This window comes from Anabrus simplex, chromosome 2 (genome assembly GCF_040414725.1).
Source record: "Anabrus simplex isolate iqAnaSimp1 chromosome 2, ASM4041472v1, whole genome shotgun sequence".
Lineage (NCBI taxonomy): Eukaryota > Metazoa > Arthropoda > Insecta > Orthoptera > Tettigoniidae > Anabrus > Anabrus simplex.
In genome coordinates, this window is record NC_090266.1 from 611,997,652 (window position 1) to 612,017,679 (window position 20,028).

General features: G+C 38.9%; 1 protein-coding gene across 2 annotated transcripts in view; it reads left to right on the plus strand.

The window, feature by feature from the left end:
* Positions 1 to 20,028, plus strand: part of NitFhit (NFT-1 protein) — a 212,579-nt gene that overhangs the window by 173,794 nt on the left and 18,757 nt on the right. For both annotated transcript variants that reach the window (XM_067139252.2, XM_067139251.2), the window contains exon 7: positions 16,870 to 17,045. In XM_067139252.2, the coding sequence (XP_066995353.2) occupies positions 16,870 to 17,045 (176 nt within the window). The remainder of the gene's footprint in view (positions 1 to 16,869; positions 17,046 to 20,028) is intronic.

Below are 20,028 nucleotides of genomic sequence, written 5' to 3' on the forward strand. Positions count from 1 at the left end.
AGGAAGGGAATGAGTCATCATATCCAGTAGTCTGTGAGAGACCACATCAGTAGCTCAAGGTTAATACCACATCGTACAGTTACAGTATTTTCTTGTGCAATATTGTATTGTTTGAATGAGCGTGAAATGGCTTCAAAATGGAAGAAACTGTTTGTTTCCATGGACAAAAGGTTAGAAGCATTAAACAGGCTGGACAAAGGAGAACTTTTGAAAAATGTTGCTGTAGACTGTGGTGTAAGGACTTCATCTGGGTGTGATTGGAAGAAAAACCGAAAAGAAATTGAAGACTTCTGCTTCAAAATGTTGACAAAAGATAGTTTAGAGAATTGTGCCACAGTAAAGAAATCTAGAAATGAATCTCTAGATGATGCGTTATCCATGTGGTTTATTGAAAAAAGAGAGCATTGTGTTCCGATTTCAGGGCCGATTTTACAAGAAAAGGCGCTTAGTTTAAACAGCAAGCTACCAAATGGAAATCCTAACTTCACAGCTAGTCAGGGTTGGTTGGAAAGATGGAAAGCTTGTCACGGTATATGCCAGCTTTCGGTGACTGGTGAAAGTTTTTCAGGGGATAAAGTCGCTGCTGACAGTTTCAGAAAGGAATTTCAGGACATTATAATCTCCGATAACTTTACGCCAGATCAGATATACAGGGTGGCCCACTTAAACGTTTCACTGTAGATATATCTGGAACAACAAGAGATATTGAAAAATGACTTTCACAGGTATGAAGGCAGGGAAGGGGCTAATTAAAGTAAATACTATGAGCCACTCAAAAACGTAGGAAAATAGTATTTTCAACATCAACTTACGTTTTTTAAATAACCACCCTGTATTATTTCGTAAGCAATCGTTAACATGAAAAATCACATAAGTAATGGCGTTCGTTTCATCGCAATAGGTCAATTACATCCTGAGTTAATGCAACATGAAGTTGACGCTTGAGATAAACGAAGCGCGCAGCAGTTGCACATCGCGAGATTCCAGCATGAATCTCACGGTCCTCTTACTCGCAATATGATTGCCGTACTACAATGCGACAGGCGCTATACTTAAAGCTATTTGCACTGCTATCAAGAGGGATGAAAATAAGAGAATATTGTTACATTAACTTTGCTGTACGAATTATGTACATTCTGAAGTAGTACAGTACAGAGTACTGCAATGTACTGTGTAGGTAAATAAAACACGCAAGAGAGAAACCGTTATTTACATATCCTTTTGCTGTGGCAGGAAACCCTTCTCTTGTTTTCTTCCCTCTTGATAACAGTGCAAATAACATTAAGTACAGTGCCTGTCACATTGTAGTACGGCAATCATATCGCAAGTAAGAGGACCGTGAGATTCGTGCTGGAATCTCGTGATGTGCAACTCCTGCGCGTTTCGTTTATCTCAAGCATCAACTTCACGTTGCAATATCTCGGGATGTAATTGACCTATTGCAATGAAATAAACGCCATTACTTATGAGATTTTTCGTGTTAACGATTGCTTACAAAATAATACAGGGTGTCCATTTAAAAAAAACATAAGTTGATGTTGAAAATACTATTTTCCTACGTTTTTGACTGGCTCATAGTATTTACTTTAATTAGCCCCTTCCCTGCCTTCATGCCTGTGAAAGTCATTTTTCAATATATCTTGTTGTTCCAGATATATCTACGGTGAAAGGTTTAAGTGGGCCACTCTGTATAATGCCGATGTTCTATCGCATGCCTAAATTATGGCATGCACCAATGCATCTGGAGGACATAAATTTTCTCTCCTGTTAATAGGGAAATCAAAAAATCCCCGTGCTCTTAAAAATGTGAATCAATCTCCCTTGCCGGTTTCTTACACATCCCAAAAGAAGGCATGGATGGATAGTGGACCTTTCAAAAACTGGTTCCTAGAAGACTTCGTGCCAAACGTAAGAAAAAAAAATTATTGAAAAAGGTTTTTAACGAAACAAGGTATGCCATTGTAGGCCATTTCGTTTATTGACAATGCGCTGTCACATCTGGGAGCAGAAGAGTTGGTCAGTGGTCATATCCGAGTGAAATTTCTGCCACCTAATGTAACAGCTCTGTTGCAACCAATGGACCACGGTGTATTGGAAAATAACAAGTGGTTATACAGGTGGCAGCTGCTCAGCAAACTGATTGAAGAAGAGGGGGAATATGGTGTAATTTTGGTATTGAAATCAATAAATATGAAAGACATGATTTATATCATCGCATCTGCATGGGATCAAGTTAGTGAAATGACAATTAAAAAGTCTTGGAAACATCTATGACCTTCTATTTGTGCATCTACCACCGAGGTTTGTGACATTGTGGCCTCTTCTGAGTTCCTTGACATATTTGCACACCTTCCCAGATGCTCGGACTTAGATTAGAACGACGTAAATGACATACATACATACATTCATTATCATTATAGACTGTTATGCCTTTCAGCGTTCAGTCTGCAAGCCTCTGAGAATTTACTGAACGTCGCCACAACCCTCGATTTGCAACTAGTGTTGTGGCCTCGTGTAGTTCTATACCTCTTATCTTTAAATCGTTAGAAACTGAGTCTAACCATCGTCGTCTTGGTCTCTCTCTACTTCTCTTACCCTCCATAGCAGAGTCCATTATTCTCCTAGGTAACCTATCCTCCTCCATTCGCCTCACATGACCCCACCACCGAAGCCGGTTTATGCGTACAGCTTCATCCATCGAGTTCATTCCTAAATTAGCCTTTATCTCCTCATTCCAAGTACCCTCCTGCCATTGTTCCCACCTGTTTGTACCAGCAATCATTCTTGCTACTTTCATGTCTGTTACTTCTAACTTATGCATAAGATATCCTGAGTCCACCCAGCTTTCGCTCCCATGAAGCAAAGTTGGTCTGAAAACAGACCGATGTAAAGATAGTTTCGTCTGGGAGCTGACTTCCTTCTTACAGAATACTGATGATCGCAACTGCGAGCTCACTGCATTAGCTTTACTACACCTTGATTCAATCTCACTTACTATATTACCATCCTGGGAGAACACACAACCTAAATACTTGAAATTATCTACCTGTTCTATCTCTGTATCACCAATCTGACATTCAATTCTGTTGAATTTCTTACCTACTGATATAAATTTTGTCTTCGAGAGGCTAATTTTCATACCATACTAGCCATACTTGCACTTATTTTAAAGTTCCAAGATATTAGATTGCAGGCTTTCGGCACAGTCTGCCATTAAGACCAAGTCGTCAGCATAGGCCAAACTGCTTACTACATTTCCACCTAACTGAATCCCTCCCTGCCATTTTATACCTTTCAGCAGATGATCCATGTAAACTACGAACAGCAAAGGTGAAAGATTGCAGCCTTGTCTATAGTCCTCTCCGTGTAAGGACGTACCCTAAGGGTGCAACCTTACCCTTTCTCCCCTGTAATATTAAGATATTGATTTATGGTTACTTTTCTTGCTGTTGGGTCTTTTTCAGTGTCGGTAACCATACAGTTTAGGGACCCTACTTGCCGATACGACATCTTACATTTACCGTTAATCTGGCACGTTGGCAACGTTCAATCACTGCTCTAGCGTGAAGTGCGTGTTGCCACCGCATCGCCGTTAAAGTCAGTAGTGATACATTTGCGAGAATATTTAAAGCATATTTTCTTTTTCTGTGGGATTGTAAATCTATTTGGCTAATACCAGGTAAGTAGGATTGTGGCATGTTCGGATAATGCATTTAATAACATAGTTTGTGTGAAATGATGAAAGTGCTCAAATACGTCAGTCTCATGTCTAGATCTACCGGTACATGAAATAACTCTTGCGGGACGAAATTTTGGCAGTAGAACTTATAACATTATTATTTTCAAATCCGCAGTGAACTTGAAAGCTGACCTAAATTCCGTTCACGGAGCTTGGCACATTAGTATTCCTATATGTTTCCTGATAAGCTTGAAGATATAACCAGCCTGCAGGCTGAAAATATGCCCAATAATCTCTCTCCTTACTGGTTACCGGTATTGAAGAGAGAAGGAAATATTCGCGCAAAAGAAAGGGAAGTCATTGGATGTCTGGAACTTTCGAAAATCACACTGCAAAGACTTATTAAATAAATTGCATCGTTTAACACGCCCCTCTTTTCAAGAATATGGTTATAGGACGCCTACTGTATATCAAAATAAAGACAGATAATTTAAGTGAGAAAGTGTGTTTATTTCTTTAATTCCTCATTGAGGAGATATTCATAATTATCTTGATTTATTTCATCTTATCTTTTATCATTTACTAGGGTAGGGAAACATTCATTATCGGTGTTTACATTGAGGTTAGTTTGTTATGGTTATGTCTGATGATTTTAATATGTAACCAGGCAGGTTGGCAGCAGTGATCAGCCATTACAAAAAAGAGAAAAGAAGAGCATCGGGCGGCGATATTTACTTTCTGGGGTATTTCCTTACGTGGCAATTACTATAACTCCTGTAAGTACCCTGAACCAAGAACTCATTCTACCATCAATTCTCACAGAAGCCCAATTGTCAACATAAATGCCTTTGATTGATTTTAATAATCTACCTTTAATTCCATAGTCCCCCAGTATAGTGAACATCTTTTCCCTCGGTACCCTGTCATATGCTTTCTCTAGATCTACGAAACATAAACACAACTGCCTATTCCTCTCGTAGCATTTTTCAATTACCTGGCGCATACTGAAAATCGGATCCTGACAGCCTCTCTGTGGTCTGAAACCACACTGGTTTTCATCCAACTTCCTCTCAACGACTGATCGCACCCTCCCTTCCAAGATGCCAGTGAATACTTTGCCTGGTATGCTAATCAATGAGATACCTCGATAGTTGTTGCAATCCTTCCTGTTCCCTTGCTTATAGATAGGAGCAATTACTGCTTTTGTCTAATCTGAAGGTACCTTACCAACACTCCACGCTAATTTTACTACTCTATGAAGCCATTTCATCCCTGCCTTCCCACTATACTTCAACATTTCAGGTCTAATTTCATCTATTCCTGCTGCCTTATGACAATGGAGTTTATTTACTATCCTTTCCACTTCCTCAAGCATAATTTCACCAACATCATTTTCCTCCTCCTCCTGAGCTTGGCTGTTTGCAACACCACCATGATGATTTCCTTTAACATTGAGAAGATGTTCAAAATATTCCCTCCACCTCTCCAGTGATTCCCTGGGATCTATTATGAGTTCACCTGAATTACTCAAAACACTGTTCATTTCCTTTTTCCCTCCCTTCCTAAGATTCTTTATTACTATCCAGAAAGGTTTCCCTGCTGCGCTTGACCTACCCTTTCCAGGTTATTACCAAAATCTTCCCATGACCTCTTTTTGGATTCAACAACTATTTGTTTCGCTCTGTTTCTTTCATCTACGTACAAATCCCTGTCTGCCTCGGCTCTTGTTTGGAGCCATTTCTGATAAGCCTTCTTTTTACGTTTACAGGCTGCTCTCACTTCATCATTCCACCAAGATGTTCGCCTTTTCCCATCTTTACACACAGTTGTTCCTAGGCATTCCCTTGCTGTTTCTACTACAGCATCCCTGTATGACACCCATTCACTTTCTATATCCTGAGCCTGCTTACTGTCTACTGTTCGAAACTTGTCATTATTCATATCCATGTACTTCTGTCTAATTTCCTCGTCCTGGAGATTTTCTACCCTTATTCATTTGCAGACAGATTTCACTTCCTCTACTCTAGGCCTAGAGATACTTAGTTCACTACAGGTCAGATAGTGGTCTGTATCATCGAAAAATCCGCGAAAAACTCATACATTCCTAACAGATTTCCTGAATTCAAAGTCTGTTAAGATATAGTCTATTATGGATCTGGTACCCCTAGCCTCCCATGTGTAGCGGTGAATAGCCTTATGCTTGAAGAATGTATTCGTAACAGCTAAAGCCATACGAGCACAGAAGTCCAGCAAACGCTTCCCATTCCCATTAGCTTCCATATCTTCCCCACATTTACCAATCACCCTTTCGTATCCTTCAGTTCTATTCCCAACTCTCGCATTGAAATCGCCCATTAGCACTATTCTATCCTTGCTATTGACCCTGACCACGATGTCACTCAATGCTTCATAAAACTTGTCAACTTCATCCTCATCGGCACCCTCACATGGTGAATACACAGACACAATTCTTGTCCTAATTCCTCCAACTGACAAATCTACCTATATCATTCGCTCATTTACGTGCCTAACAGAAACTATGTTGTGTGCAATAGTATTCCTGATAAAGAGCCCTACCCCAGACTCTGCCCTTCCCTTTCTAACACCCGTCAAGTACACTTTATAATCTCCTATCTTTTTTTGCCGCACATGCATCGTTCCAAGGAGAGGCATTTTTAATGCCTATCACTCTTTTGAAAAGTTAACATGTGCATCATGTATGCGTATTGTACGAGCCGTTATCGAACAAGTGTTAAGGGTATTTAGAGGGTAAACTCCACCTTTACAATACTTTGAAAATTCCTTTTCAGAGCAGCAACAAAAGGACATGTTTTGTCTCTATGTGGAGAATCTTAAATAGCATGTCTAAACTTCTTGAGTTATACATGAATTACTCATTCAAATGCCACAATTAAAAATATACACTTCAGCAGACCTGCTTAATTTAAAAAGCGTATTTATAATTAAAAATATTAGGTCTTCAGAGTAGATTAGAAAGTTAAAATGAGATTACAATGTTAATATGAGGTTCAGTTTCTTTAGACCTTGTGAGTACTCAATTAAAAACACTGGTCAATAGTCCAACACCTAGCTCACAAATTATTGTTCTTAATGTTCTGATATTAATTTAGAAACAGTCTTAAATTGCTCCGTATGTTATGGAGAAGTTATAAGTAACAGAAGTCTTTACTGAGCTCGATAGCTGTAGTCGCTTAAGTACGGCCAGTATCAAGTAATCAGGAGATAGTGGGTTCGAACCCCACGGTCGGCAGTCCTGAAGATGGTTTTCCATGGTTTCCCATCTTCACACCAGGCAAATGCTGGGGCTGTACCTTAAATAAGGCCACGGTCGCTTCCTTCCCATTCCTAATACTTGGTTAATTTTCTCCAGTGCCCACTCCAAAGCAAGAAGTGGTTTTATTCCCTCCTCTTTTACCCAGTAATTCATGCCATATGATGCTCTGATATTTATCCCTAGTATTGTTGTACATTTGTATGTAGTAAGATTAAGTGTCCACACTTTTCTGAGGTAGAAGGCTGGCAGTTTTTTAATCTTGGAGTTGGGAGGCATTTCTGGAGGTCCACCATCATAACAGATTTTTTTCTATCTTGCTTTGCTGAATCCTTTCCTTGTTTTTTCATGTGATATCGATATGTAGCTTCTTGATGTTGCTTCAGTTTTTTGTTCAGTTCCTCCTCTGTCTCTAATGTGGCTTCCTTCAACTGAACCTATAGAGAATCATAAAAATCACACGTGTCTGTTGCTGGGTCTTTTAAATCCAGGTTTCTACTTCTCATTAAAAACATTTTCTGTAGAACCACTCTTCAGCAACATGTTTTTTTACCCTTTATTTTTTTCCTCTTTGTTGTCACGTTCACACTTTTTGAAGTACATCCTATACATGATTGATCGATTTAGTTCTGGTCCCAGATATTGCCCGTTTGCTTTTCCATGATGTAGTGGGACTGGTAGCAAGGGATCTCTGTATATGCCATATACAGATTTCTCAGTTTCCTCAGGTAGCTTGTCTCGTTCTCAATGCAATTTTATTTTGGTGTAAATAAATATCACTCGAGATACGTTCACTTCCTTACATAAAACCTCTTTAGTGCCACTATGTTTATTCCTTAAAAACACACAGTTATACACAATTATATACAACACAACACTATTCAAGGAAACACACTGAAGCAATTTACTGTTGATTCTATTAGGTACAGATATCAACAAGTTCTCACACTGGTTATGCACTTCATCACCATACAGTCGATTCTGAAAAGTACAGATGTTAACAAGTCTGTACACTGGTTATTCACTTTGCCATCACAAGGCAAGACTGACTACCCTTTCACTCAAGTGGATTCTGACATATACAGCTATCAACTCACTCTGACACTCTGCATTCTCTTACTGCACTGTCCCTCTCTGTCACTGTCTCACTGACTGACTGACTGACTGACTGACTGACTTCACCAGGAAGTCCAACATTCATTCCGAGCCCAACACTGACTTCACCATGGAGCCCAGCTCTCGCTCTGAGTCCAGCACTGACTCCACTACGGCGCCCAACTCTAACTCCGAGTCCAACACTGACTTGACTGTCTGACTTGTGTCTTACTCGATATATACTGTTAGACAAACAGTCTAGAAATATCTACTTCTGGAAATGTTCTTGCAACACTCTGAATGGAACACAAACATACATGGACAATTGATTGACCGGCCTCTCAATTGGGGTAGATCAAACTTGAATGTCCGATTATCATTGATAAACACACATGGACACACGTGTTTCCACATGTATCTGGATAATAAATCATTACTGTAAGTTTCCAGAAACCTCCGTATGTAACAGAATGATAATGGATCATATCCAATATACGAATATTGCAGAGTTTTCTAGAGTTTTCAACTACACAGATTTTGAGGTTATATAAATGTACAATACATATGTATTTATTTATTGATTTATTTATTGATTTACTCACTCACTCACTCACTCACTCACTCACTCACTCACTTTGTATGGCGTGGCTCAAGCTATAGAGCCTGCTATTATGCCCAACCATAATACACTGTTTAATTTGTGTTTACTTCTACAACATACTAAAGTTATAGACTTATCGACTAAATTGGAAAGCTTATCTTCTAGTTCCTTCGGTTAATATTTACATGAAGAAAGTAACCTAAATTATCTTGGATATATTCTATGTTCTTATATGTAAGTAATGTTTGTAACACCTCCTTTTGAACAGCTGAGTATTAGGAATGTCTCTAATTTCAGCCAGCAGGGAATTCCACAGGTGGATAGTAGCAGGGATGAATGAATCACTGTAACTAGTAGTGTGATGAGTAGGGCAGCTTAGCAGGGAGTGTTGTTAATGACCCTGTTTGGTGACTATTTCTGGATGATAGGTACCGAAGGTCATCTCTCAAGTAAACTGTGAATAACTGACACAGAGTGCAGCTTTCATCTCTCCTCTAAATATAGCGAAGATAACTGATTAAGGTAGGGCAATATCTTGGTTTATTGAAGATAAAGCAGATACATGCGTTGTATGCACACTGTAATTTGGTACTGAGTGTGCTGTTTAAACTGTAAGCCTCCGTAGTCGAAAATGGGTAGAATTAAACTTTGTATAAGTAATTTCTTTGTTTTAAATGGGAGAAGATCTCTTAGCCTTTTAAATGTATGTAGTGTGTAGAAAGTTCGCTGGCAGATTTTTGTTGCGTGTTTAGACCAGGTTAGTGTTTTGTCAATGATTAGCCCAAGGTTCTTCACAGAGTCTTTCAGACTGATTTCTGTTCCTTGGAACATAATCGGAGGAATGTTTTTCCAATCCAATTTGCTGTGGTTATTTTTAGATCTTACTATAATGGCTTGTGATTTTTGAGGGTTAACTTTAAGGGAATTATTAACAGTCCAGTCTCGAATTATACTTAGGTCTTCGTTCACGTTATTTATGGCCAGGTCTTTTGGGTCTGTGTGTATGTATAACCGTATGTCATCTGCATATAAGTGATATTTATAGTTTTTTATATTTTCTGGTAAGTCATTTAGGTACATGAAGAAGAGGAGAGGTGCCAGGGCACTGCCTTGAATTATGCCTGCTTCTGATTCTGCCCACTTTGAGGTATTAGTACCTACTGATACACATTGTTGACGTCCTGTGAGATATGACTGCAACCTAGATAAAGGTGTAGGGGAAAAATTAATAGCTTTGAATTTTGCCAATAATATGTTTCTGTCTACACAGTCAAATGCTTTACTTAAGTCTAATAGTATAAGAACTGTCATTCGACCTTTGCCCATTTCTGATTGAATGTCATTGGTAACTTTCAGTAACGCTGTGGTTAGGTCGGAATCCTGACTGATATGTGTCCAGTAGGTTGGGTTTTGAAGATAAATAGAGAATTGTTTGTGTACAATTTTTTTGAGTCTTTTACCTAGGCAGGGTAATATACAAATTGGTCGAAAGTCTTCTGGGTTGCTTGGGTTCTTTTGTTTTCTAAAGGTTGTATTATGGCACACTTCCATTCAGAAAGAAAAATCCCAGCCATGAGAGAAGTTTTTATAATGTGTGATTGTGAGGAGCACAATTTCCATAAGTTTTTTATCTGCGGCAAGTTTATTCCGTCACAACCAGTTGCATCCAATTTGATTTCAGATATTACGATCCTAATGTCTTGTGGTGTAATGTGGTCAAACTGAAATGTATCAGTCAAATGTCTCAGTTTAGATATAATTCTTTCTGTTGTTTCTTTTTTTTGGGTTGTTCGTCTGTCTGTGCTGATGATTGAGTGCTAAAATATCTGTTGATGTCCAGTGGTATGTCTATTTTTAAATTGTTTCCTTTGTTTCCCCCCAGACCATTGTTGCAGAGAGATTTCCACACCCTGGTTGAGTTGTTGCTTTTCAGGATCTCATGCGTGTCTCGTATTTTTGCATTTCTGATTGCTTGATTTGTTGCATTATGTAGTTTGTGTATCTTTCAATATTTCTAGCTGTCGAATATTATTGGAGTGTTTATATGCTGCGTCTTTGTCACACATTTTTTGTCTGATGTCTTGTGTCAGCCATGGTGCTGGTTTACGTTTTATTCTAGCTGTCCAAACTGTGGCGTGTTTGTCGTAGAGAGTCGTAAGTAATTTGTTGAAGAGGGTAACATAATATGGTCGTATGTAACGTTTAATAAAAGATAATTAAAATATATGAACAATACGTATTTGAGGTTATACAAATGTGCAATACATATTTACAGGGTATAGTCGTACTTGTCATTTAATAAAAGATAATTAAAATATATTAACCCTTTAACTGCCAGTGTCCGATTGATTGGACGTTCGAGGTTCAGTCTGAAAACGCCAGCGTCTGATTGATCGGATGTTCCGGCAAAAAATATTTTCCATGTTATTTGTTTTAATAATGTATAATAAATATTTTGGACTAGTATTGGATTAAATAAGACTATATACAACAAGTTTTAAAGTTGGTAGCACTGATAACCTTGTAGAAGCTGATGTTTGTTTGTAGTAGTTGGCGGGAGTAAATCTGCTACCAGTTGTTAGCTACTACTACTCCTGTCTACAAAAGTCGAGGCAAAAAATGAAATGAAATCAAAGAAGAAAGGAAACAAGTTATTTATAACCAGCAAGCCATCTGTTATTCGGCAGTACAGTTCTTATATGGGCGGAGTTGACTCATCATATCAAATGCCATACTGCTATTTAGATGAACGCCGGGCACTAAAGTATTGGAGAAAAGGTGACATTTCACATTTTTAGAAGAATGATAATCAACTTGTACATTTTGTATGTATAAAGATAATACAGACAAACCCCTGTCAAGACTTGACTTCACAATTTCATTAGTTGAGGAACTTGCTGTCGAGTGGCTTGGTGACCAAGCGGCAATTCAGCTCCTACGGGCGGGCAACAAACCCCTTACTCCTTTACCGGAAAAAAAAAAGAACTCAACTGTTCCTTATGCAGCAAGATTAGTACTAGTCAAGGTTGTAACTGTTCTCTCTCCTAAGGTTCTCATTAGAGGAGACAAAAGTTAATACCTGGGGACACATGAATATAAATATAAACTATATGTGGCTTGCCCGCAAATTGCCACGCAAATAGAATTAATTATCATTCCATGGTTTCCCATTTCTCTATGTAATGTTGGGGCGCCAGCGTTACAGCTTTAAACAAAACTGTAAAGCAAAATTTATATTTACTAGCATAGAGACTTATACTTAAATCACAGGGGTTGATTTTAAATAATTAACCATTAAGTATCGCCTAAGAAAGAAAATTAACGCAATATAAAATACAAATGAATTTATTATATAAAAAAATGAGATGAATTGGAAAAGTTCCTTTAAGTGTGGAGAGATTTAAGAATTTACGTTACTGAAATTAACTATTGCTTGCTTTATCTAATTGAAGCTCACCAATTGCAGCTTCCGTGGAGGTCATCTATTTTCCGTGGTTACTCGTTCCCCTCTTCTCATTGTAGAATTGGCTCCATGGACATCCTTCCTTCCTTTCTTCTGTGATATGGTTTGGGCTATCTGGACTAGCACTCCCTAATTGCCTAGTCTTTAAATTAGACATTGGCCCTATACTTGTGAAAATTGATCACCGTTGATCGTAGGAGGAGAAAATTCAGATGAATTTTTCCATGTTAGCAGAAATCTCAATCCAACTTAGCTATTCTACTGATACAATACAGATTTGTACCAAATTCCGTGGACTTGAACTAAACATAGTTCTTCGTCCAGAATAATTACTGAATATATCACAAGCCGTAAGCTTGTTTCATCTCTCCCTGAACCGACAGCATCACAGCAGTTACGTACTGTGTCGAAGCGACAACACACTGTACGAAAATAACTATGTCTCGGAGCGACCACTCACTGTCTCAAAAATCAATAAAGTAATTGACGTTCTGATAGTGATGTGAGTCGAGGGTTGCTCCACACTAGATAATATATCACCGAGCTCTCCCCACTCTTGGTAATAGCTCAATACCAAAATCTATACAACGAAGCATCTGATTCGTAGATCACATTATATCTCCCTCTCTTTTTTCTTCACAAGTAACCAGTCGGCGTGGCAATGATGTAGTATGCTGGCTTGCTAGCCTTGCACGCAGGTCGCTGTGTAGTGCCTCTTACTCATGAGTTAAACCTGTGAGTCATGCAACTTCCCCACTTCAAGAATAACTTTTCCGTGTACACAAGTATGAGATGAAATGACATGAACTCTGTCTCAACATTGACCATATTTACAGTACAGTAGAATCTCGCTCAATCAACCTTCGCTTATCCGACATTTCGTGTTATCCGACACCAGTAGGCTGAATTTGAACTTTAGGTGGAAGCAATTCTGGGACACCCGGTGTAGAGGGTGCGACTGTGGGACAAGCACTGGCAGTCATTGGTAGGATTGTTCAGTGTAGTATTGGTTGGACGCAGATGTTATAGTTTTCATATCCTCTGTATGGCAAGTAAACGGAAGAAAGTGATTGTTTCTGTGGAAGATAAGTTTAGTGGGTTAAGGAGACTGGACAAAGGGTAAACTCTTCAAAAAGTGGCTTTAGATTATGGTGTTGGACGAGTTACAGTGGGAGACTGGAAAGATAAGAGGGAAGAAATTTCAAAGTGGTGCTCTAGCACAGCAACAAGTGATGCACTGAAAATTTAGAAAAACAATGAAGAATGTGTGTACGAAAAAGCAAGTGAAACACTATTTCTTTGGTTCACTCAAAACCGGGAAAAAGGCCTGTCAATATCTGGCCCCATTCTGCAAGAAATGGCGGTGTATTTCCAGAAGGAGTTAAATGAAGGGGACCCTAATTTTACTGCCAGTGCTAAGTGGCTTGATCAGTGGAAAAAACGGTACAGCATTGGGCAATTTAATATCTATGGAGAAAAACTGTCAGGTAAATCCGATGAGGTTGTGAAATTTAAAAGGTACTTCAAGAAATAATTCTTGCTGAAGGATTAACCAGTGATCAGATTTTTAATTGTGATGAGACTGGGCTGAATTTCAAAATGCTGCCATCAAAACTCTCGCAGCCCAAGCCAAGACGTCTGCACCTGGCTACAAGCGTAGTAAGGAAAGAGTTACTGTTCTTGCCTGTAGTAATATTACTGGTAACTTAAAAGCAAAATTGCTTATGATCGGTAAAGCAAAGAAGGCTAGGACATTTAAAAACATTTCTGTTACTGCTCTTTCAGTCCATTACATGAATCATAAGACTGCCTGGATGTCTGCTGACTTCTTAAAAGACTGTTCTTTACACAGTTTGTTCCAGATGTAGAAACATTTTTAGCTTCAAACAATCTCCCTAGAAAAGCTATTGTTCTACTAGACAACGCTCCATCACACCGAAATGAAGAGCAACTTAGAAATGGTGACATCAAAGTCATGTTCCTCCCTCCTAACGTGACGTCATTATGCCGCCAATGGACCAAGGTGTGTTGGAAACACTGAAGAGGAAATATCGGTGGAAACTCCTTTCATCCCTCATAGAGAAAATGGACAATGGCAATGACATGACAGAAAAGTTAAAATGAAAGACATGAAAGACGTGGCATACTGGATAGCGCAGTCTTGGGAAGACGTTGAAACAACGACATTAGAAAATCTTGGAACATATTGTTGAGTGAAGTTGAACATCGAGAAGAGGTGGTACAGGAAGACATGGAAAACCTTGTGCCCGTACTGAATTTCATTCCTGGCTGTGAGGATGCTACAACTCAAAATGTGAGTAAGTGGTGTGCACAAGATCAGCTGTTTGAACTAACTGACCCTGATATTATTGGTTTTGTGAATGCTAACTAAAATGAGGATGATGAAGAAGAAGAACGAGGCATTGCAGAACAAAAGGAGGAAACGTTGACTCACAGTGAAGGATTATCGTCGATGGCGGGATCTCGCAACAAGAAAACGTGAATCAGCAGGCAAGCAGACATTATTGACAAATTTCTTTTCGTAAGACATTTGGAATGTTTTCGTTCAATACTGCATCTGTACAATTGAATTGATAAGTCAATAAATAGAGTACCGTGAAACATAGTAATACAGTATAGCCTTCCTGTTTGTTTTAGTTCATTTTCAAAGTTATTCTGTATTATCTGACATTTTCGGTGATCCGACGTACTCCAGGTCCCGTTTAGGTCGGATAATTGAGACTCTACTGTACATAATGAATTCCTATCCTACAATTTATAATAATTTAAATAATAACTGATGTTCTAATATATACAATATGATTCAAAAAGCCGTATTTACAAATGATTGAAATTAGATTAAATATTTTATAAATAATTGCCGATGGCGGATAATCTTGATATCGAGTGATATCGCATAAAAGTATGGCTGGAGAAGCCTGGACGGTTACAAGGTGGTAAAAGGAAAAAGATCAGATACAATAACACGCGGTTACCTACACATGGCAGATGCCGCCCACCCTCATCGGATTTCTGGGCTTGTAGGCTGTGGTCCAGGAGCGAGTGAATGTCCCGACATTTCACCAAAGACTGCGTTCGGCAATGCCAAGTGTTCCGACTGACTTCGATAGCAGCTGCTGACATGATTTATTAATTTTGTTATGGATCGTGTTCTTGACAAAGCTAACAATAAGATAAAATTTCCTTCCACAATGCAGGAAATGAATAATGCTAAGTTACACAGGCAAACTCGTTTTCATCTGCCAACCATCATAGGTGCGTTGAACTGCACTCAAATAGAAATAAAGAAACCATTTGTGCATGGCGATGAGTACATAAAACAGAAAGGGTATGCCAGTATCAACATGCAAGCTACTGTCAATGCCGATGACAAATTTACGAGCATAAGCGCAGAGTGGCCTGGTAGCATGCACAATGCTAGCATATGGAGATGTAGCCCAATTAGAAACATCATTTCTCAGTTCGATGGTAATGCTTGCTTACTTGGTGATTCGGACTATGGAATATCTCCACGGCTTATCACTCCGTTTAAGCCAGCAGGAAATGCTATGCAATACCGTTTCAACTTGACTCACGCCAGAGAGAGAGAAATAGTGAAAATAATTTTTTGTTCAGTTAAAACAACGGTTTCCGATCCGTGGTAATTGTGACCGAGTTGCCCCGGAAAGAATCCCCAAAGTATTCAACTTAATTTTTTTAATTGGGTCTGTGAACTATTGTGTTGGCATCTAGATATAAAATACGATCTTGACAGACTCAGCTGATGAAAATCCATTGCAGTTGGTAACAAACAATATTTATCTTATAAGGCTTGTGTCAAATGTGACCTATGGCTTGGTCTTAAACAGGTGTTCACATGATTGATGTGCTTAAGGTGGTGACAGATGCGTTTGGCTGGAGTGACCTTGTAAAACAGGAGATCTTAGATCCAAAAATATTTCTATGATGGACTAGTTATTTTTCAGTATGAATTATGTTGGGCATGGTACGACTCTTCAAGTTTTGTTGCCAAGTGTGTGTTCATACCCAAGATACAAATAACACTGACCTGTAGAAAATTGGGTACTGGGTGAGTTGGCCATGCGGTTAGCGGCGCGCAGCTGTGACCTTGCATCCAGGAGGTAGTGGGTTCGAACCCCATTGTTGGCAGCCCTGAAGATGGTTTTCCGTGGTTTTCCATTTTTCACACCAGGCGGTGTCGGTGCTATGTAAAGCGAATTACAAAAAAGAAACAAAAGAGGGAGAGAGAGAGAAAAGTGGGAAGGTGGGAAGCGTTGGGAAGGGGGATAGAAGGAACGAGGAAATGGACAGAGGAGGTCATTGGAACTGTGATGGAGCGTGTGTAGGTCCAGTTAAAATGCCATTTGGCATCGTGCTACAGTGTCCGGGATTTGGAATACACTGTCCAACTGTTGTGGACCCTTCTGCCTCAGGACAACATACTGTAATTATTCTACTGCTCTGTTTGATCATGTGCATTACTCTTCTGTACCTCTACCTCAGTATAGGTTCAGTGCCACCAATGCGTGTTTTCTTGTATGATATTTTCATTGTCCGGCAGTATATATAAAAATTTTGTGTGTATGGTCTTTATTCAACCTCTTGCATATTGTATTATTTTCTTGTAGTTTCAGTACTATTAAAACCAAGCTGTATATAATCCTTTGTAAGTTTACCAGTTTTCCATATGCAATGTGTTCCTTAACATAACTTATCAGATGTATTGGTTAGCCCAATTCGTTGTGTAAAACGCTACTCAGAGCTGGATGTTCATGAAATCAAAGATCTATGGCTTACTGTGCAAAGAGTCCAAAAAGTTATAGAAGCAGTGAATAATGCAGAGGCATCAACAATCACCATACAGGATGGTGCCGATGCAGGGCAGACCATTCAGGTGAGTTGTTAGGAAATATGAATCTTACTGTTGTTCAGAACTGTCCCCCACTTCGTGTAAGTTTTGTTATGGATGTATACCAGGAGTTATTTTAGCTTTATCCTTGATGGATTCTTAAACATGCTGATTGGCCAAAGTTCACATTACTAGCTGTCTTTAACAGCGCAAATAGTCGGAGCATAAACTATGATGTAACTTATATCATACAAGTTATTCTTGCTGCTGCTGCTGAGGAGCACATTCCATCTTTTATCGGGGACTCCTCAGCGTAAACTCGTTCCTTAGTGGAATGAAGAAATCACAGTAGCTATAAAAGAACGTCGTCATGCTCATGAACACAGTCGTAGGCTGCCTACTGTAGCCAATTTGGTAACATTTAAAAAAAACTCTGCGATAAGGCGCGAGTTCTTAGTCGACAGAGTAAGAAAGCTTCATGGGAAAGGTATGTGTCGTCCATGTCATCACATACACAGTCATCTCAAGTGTGGACTAAACTTCGGCACATTCGGGTGAACAAGGACTATCCTTACTACCAGGAATTTCCATTGCAGGCAGTATCATCACTGATCCACCTTCGGTTGCTAATCATCTAGCAAGTCATTTTGCAGATGTGTCTGGTTCCAGGAATTACCATCCTGATTTCCTTGCTCTGAAGTGGGAGGCAGACTTCCATCATTTACATTTTGCCACTCATGCTTCAGAGGATTTTAACGTGCGCTTTATCGAGTGGGAACTCCGCAGCGCCTTGTCCATAACTAGATGTTGAAACTCCTCAGTGAGAATAGTCTAATAGATTCTTGGGGTGTTCAACCAAATCTGGATAGAGGGCAAGTTTCCATCACAGTGGCGAGAGGGAATAGTAATTCCTCTCTTGAAGCCTGACAAAGGTCCTAATTATGCAGGAAGTTACAGACCTATTTCTCTTACTAACTGTCTGTGTAAACTATCTGAGAGGATGGTTAACCGACCACTTGTATGGTGTTTGGAGGAAAGAGGACTTTTGTCCGAGTACCAGTGTGGTTTCCGAGCTGCTTGCTCCACCACTGACCACTTGGTATGCATGGAGAGTTCTATCCAATCCATTTTTCTCTGAAAACAGCATTTGGTGGCTGTTTTCTTCAATTGAGAGTTCACCCTTAGGGGCTTGTTGAAGCCTTTGTGTGGGAAATTGACACACAAATTCAACAGGAAGCTGCTACCTTGCAGATGTGGCAGGGGACTCCCAAAGGTTAAGGGAGATAACCCTGACAGAAAATCTTCTTTAACGTTAGGCTTAGCAAGTCAGTTGGAGAGTAATTGCAATTGCTTTCAAGACAGATATGAGCCTCGGATAGAAGAACTCAAGACGACAACAGCTACGTCCGTATGACGGCTTACAGCCTGAAGCTTCTCCAGCTATGAAACCCAAATTAAGACCCAGTTGCCAGATTTGAACCTTGAATATTCCAACACTGACAAATAAAACTGAAGAAATAGTTGATATGATGGAAAGGAGGAAAATTCTTATCATCAGGAAGAGTGAAACTGACTTGAGGGTAATAGACTAGTATATATGGAAACAATACTCTTTAACCCATGCGTAAATAATGGAAATATCAAGCTCAATTTATTATTATTGTTGTTATTATTGTTATTATTATTATTACTTGTGAGGTGTGGCTATGAAGTTGTTTACATCTATTAGTATTATTATTTATGCAGTTGTGCACGAACTTTTTGGTATAAATCGTGGTTGTATTATTTGTGAGGTTATGTCATGAAACATCTGCTGTATGTATATTAATATGAGTTTATTTAATGTACGAACATGTAATTAATAGTATATAATATTTTATTACCTGTATACAGTAAAACGTGCTCAAAGCGGAACTTGAATAAAGCAGGAACTTGTTCACTACAGAATATCTTCTCGGTCTCAGCGAAGCTTACGGGGTTATAATGTTCTTTCTTTTGTATAATACGGAATCTCCTCAACGCGGAATCAGAAATGAAAAATGAAAGAATTCTTTAAAATCAGCTAGTACAATGCGGAAAATATTAGTAACTGATGAAATCCTACGTAAAATATTCGCGCATTTCTGGTGCTGGCATGATCAATGTCACTGTTTGGACAAAATACGCACGTTTGGAGGGAGTGATAATACAGATGGTGGAACAAATGAAGTGCTTGAAAATGCATCGGCAATATCCAACTCATGTCAGGTGAGAAAAGTTTCCTGCGAGGCAGAGAACTTCATACGAAGTGATGAACAACTTACGACACGCCACATTTTTGAATCAGCTACAGCCCTTCTAGCAGTGACAAAGGCCGAGAAAGAGGGGACAGAAGAAGGATACGAACAAGATGATGGAGATCAAAAGAAGATTCGAACCTAATGCACCATTCCTGCGTCCAGGTCAGGCCACGAAGAAATTCAGACTAGCTCATTTCCAATTAAATTTCTATTTTCATTGCTTCCTGAGGTCGTGGGGTCTGGAGAGATGATCATTTAGCTGTGTTTGCCAACTAAATTCCTTTCAACTAAGTCAATGGACGTCTCCATCCTGCCGATCACTTATTTTCGCACAGTAAAATTTGTACTCCTTAACCTAAGGTTCACTATAACTATCAACTTTTCATAGTATAACATAAAAATGCCAATAAGTGTGACTATTATCATTTTGAAAATAAAAGAAGAATGAAATATCATTGGAAATAAGTATCTCTCTTCATTTAAAATTTGTTAATCATTGAAGTAACTCATCAAAGATCTTTGATTAAAACAAAAATAAATTATTTACAATTATGTATCGAAAAGTAGAAAATAAATCTGAAATAATTCCTCGATTTCTGTGCCTGTAAATTAAAATCACATCTCTTGTTCAATTCCTTTGTGACAATGAGATTACAATCCATACTTTAGTTAATGTTATAAAATTTACAGATCTGTTCGGAAAATCATTGAGCATCATCCGTTCCTCTGACTTATCCCAATTTTTATCT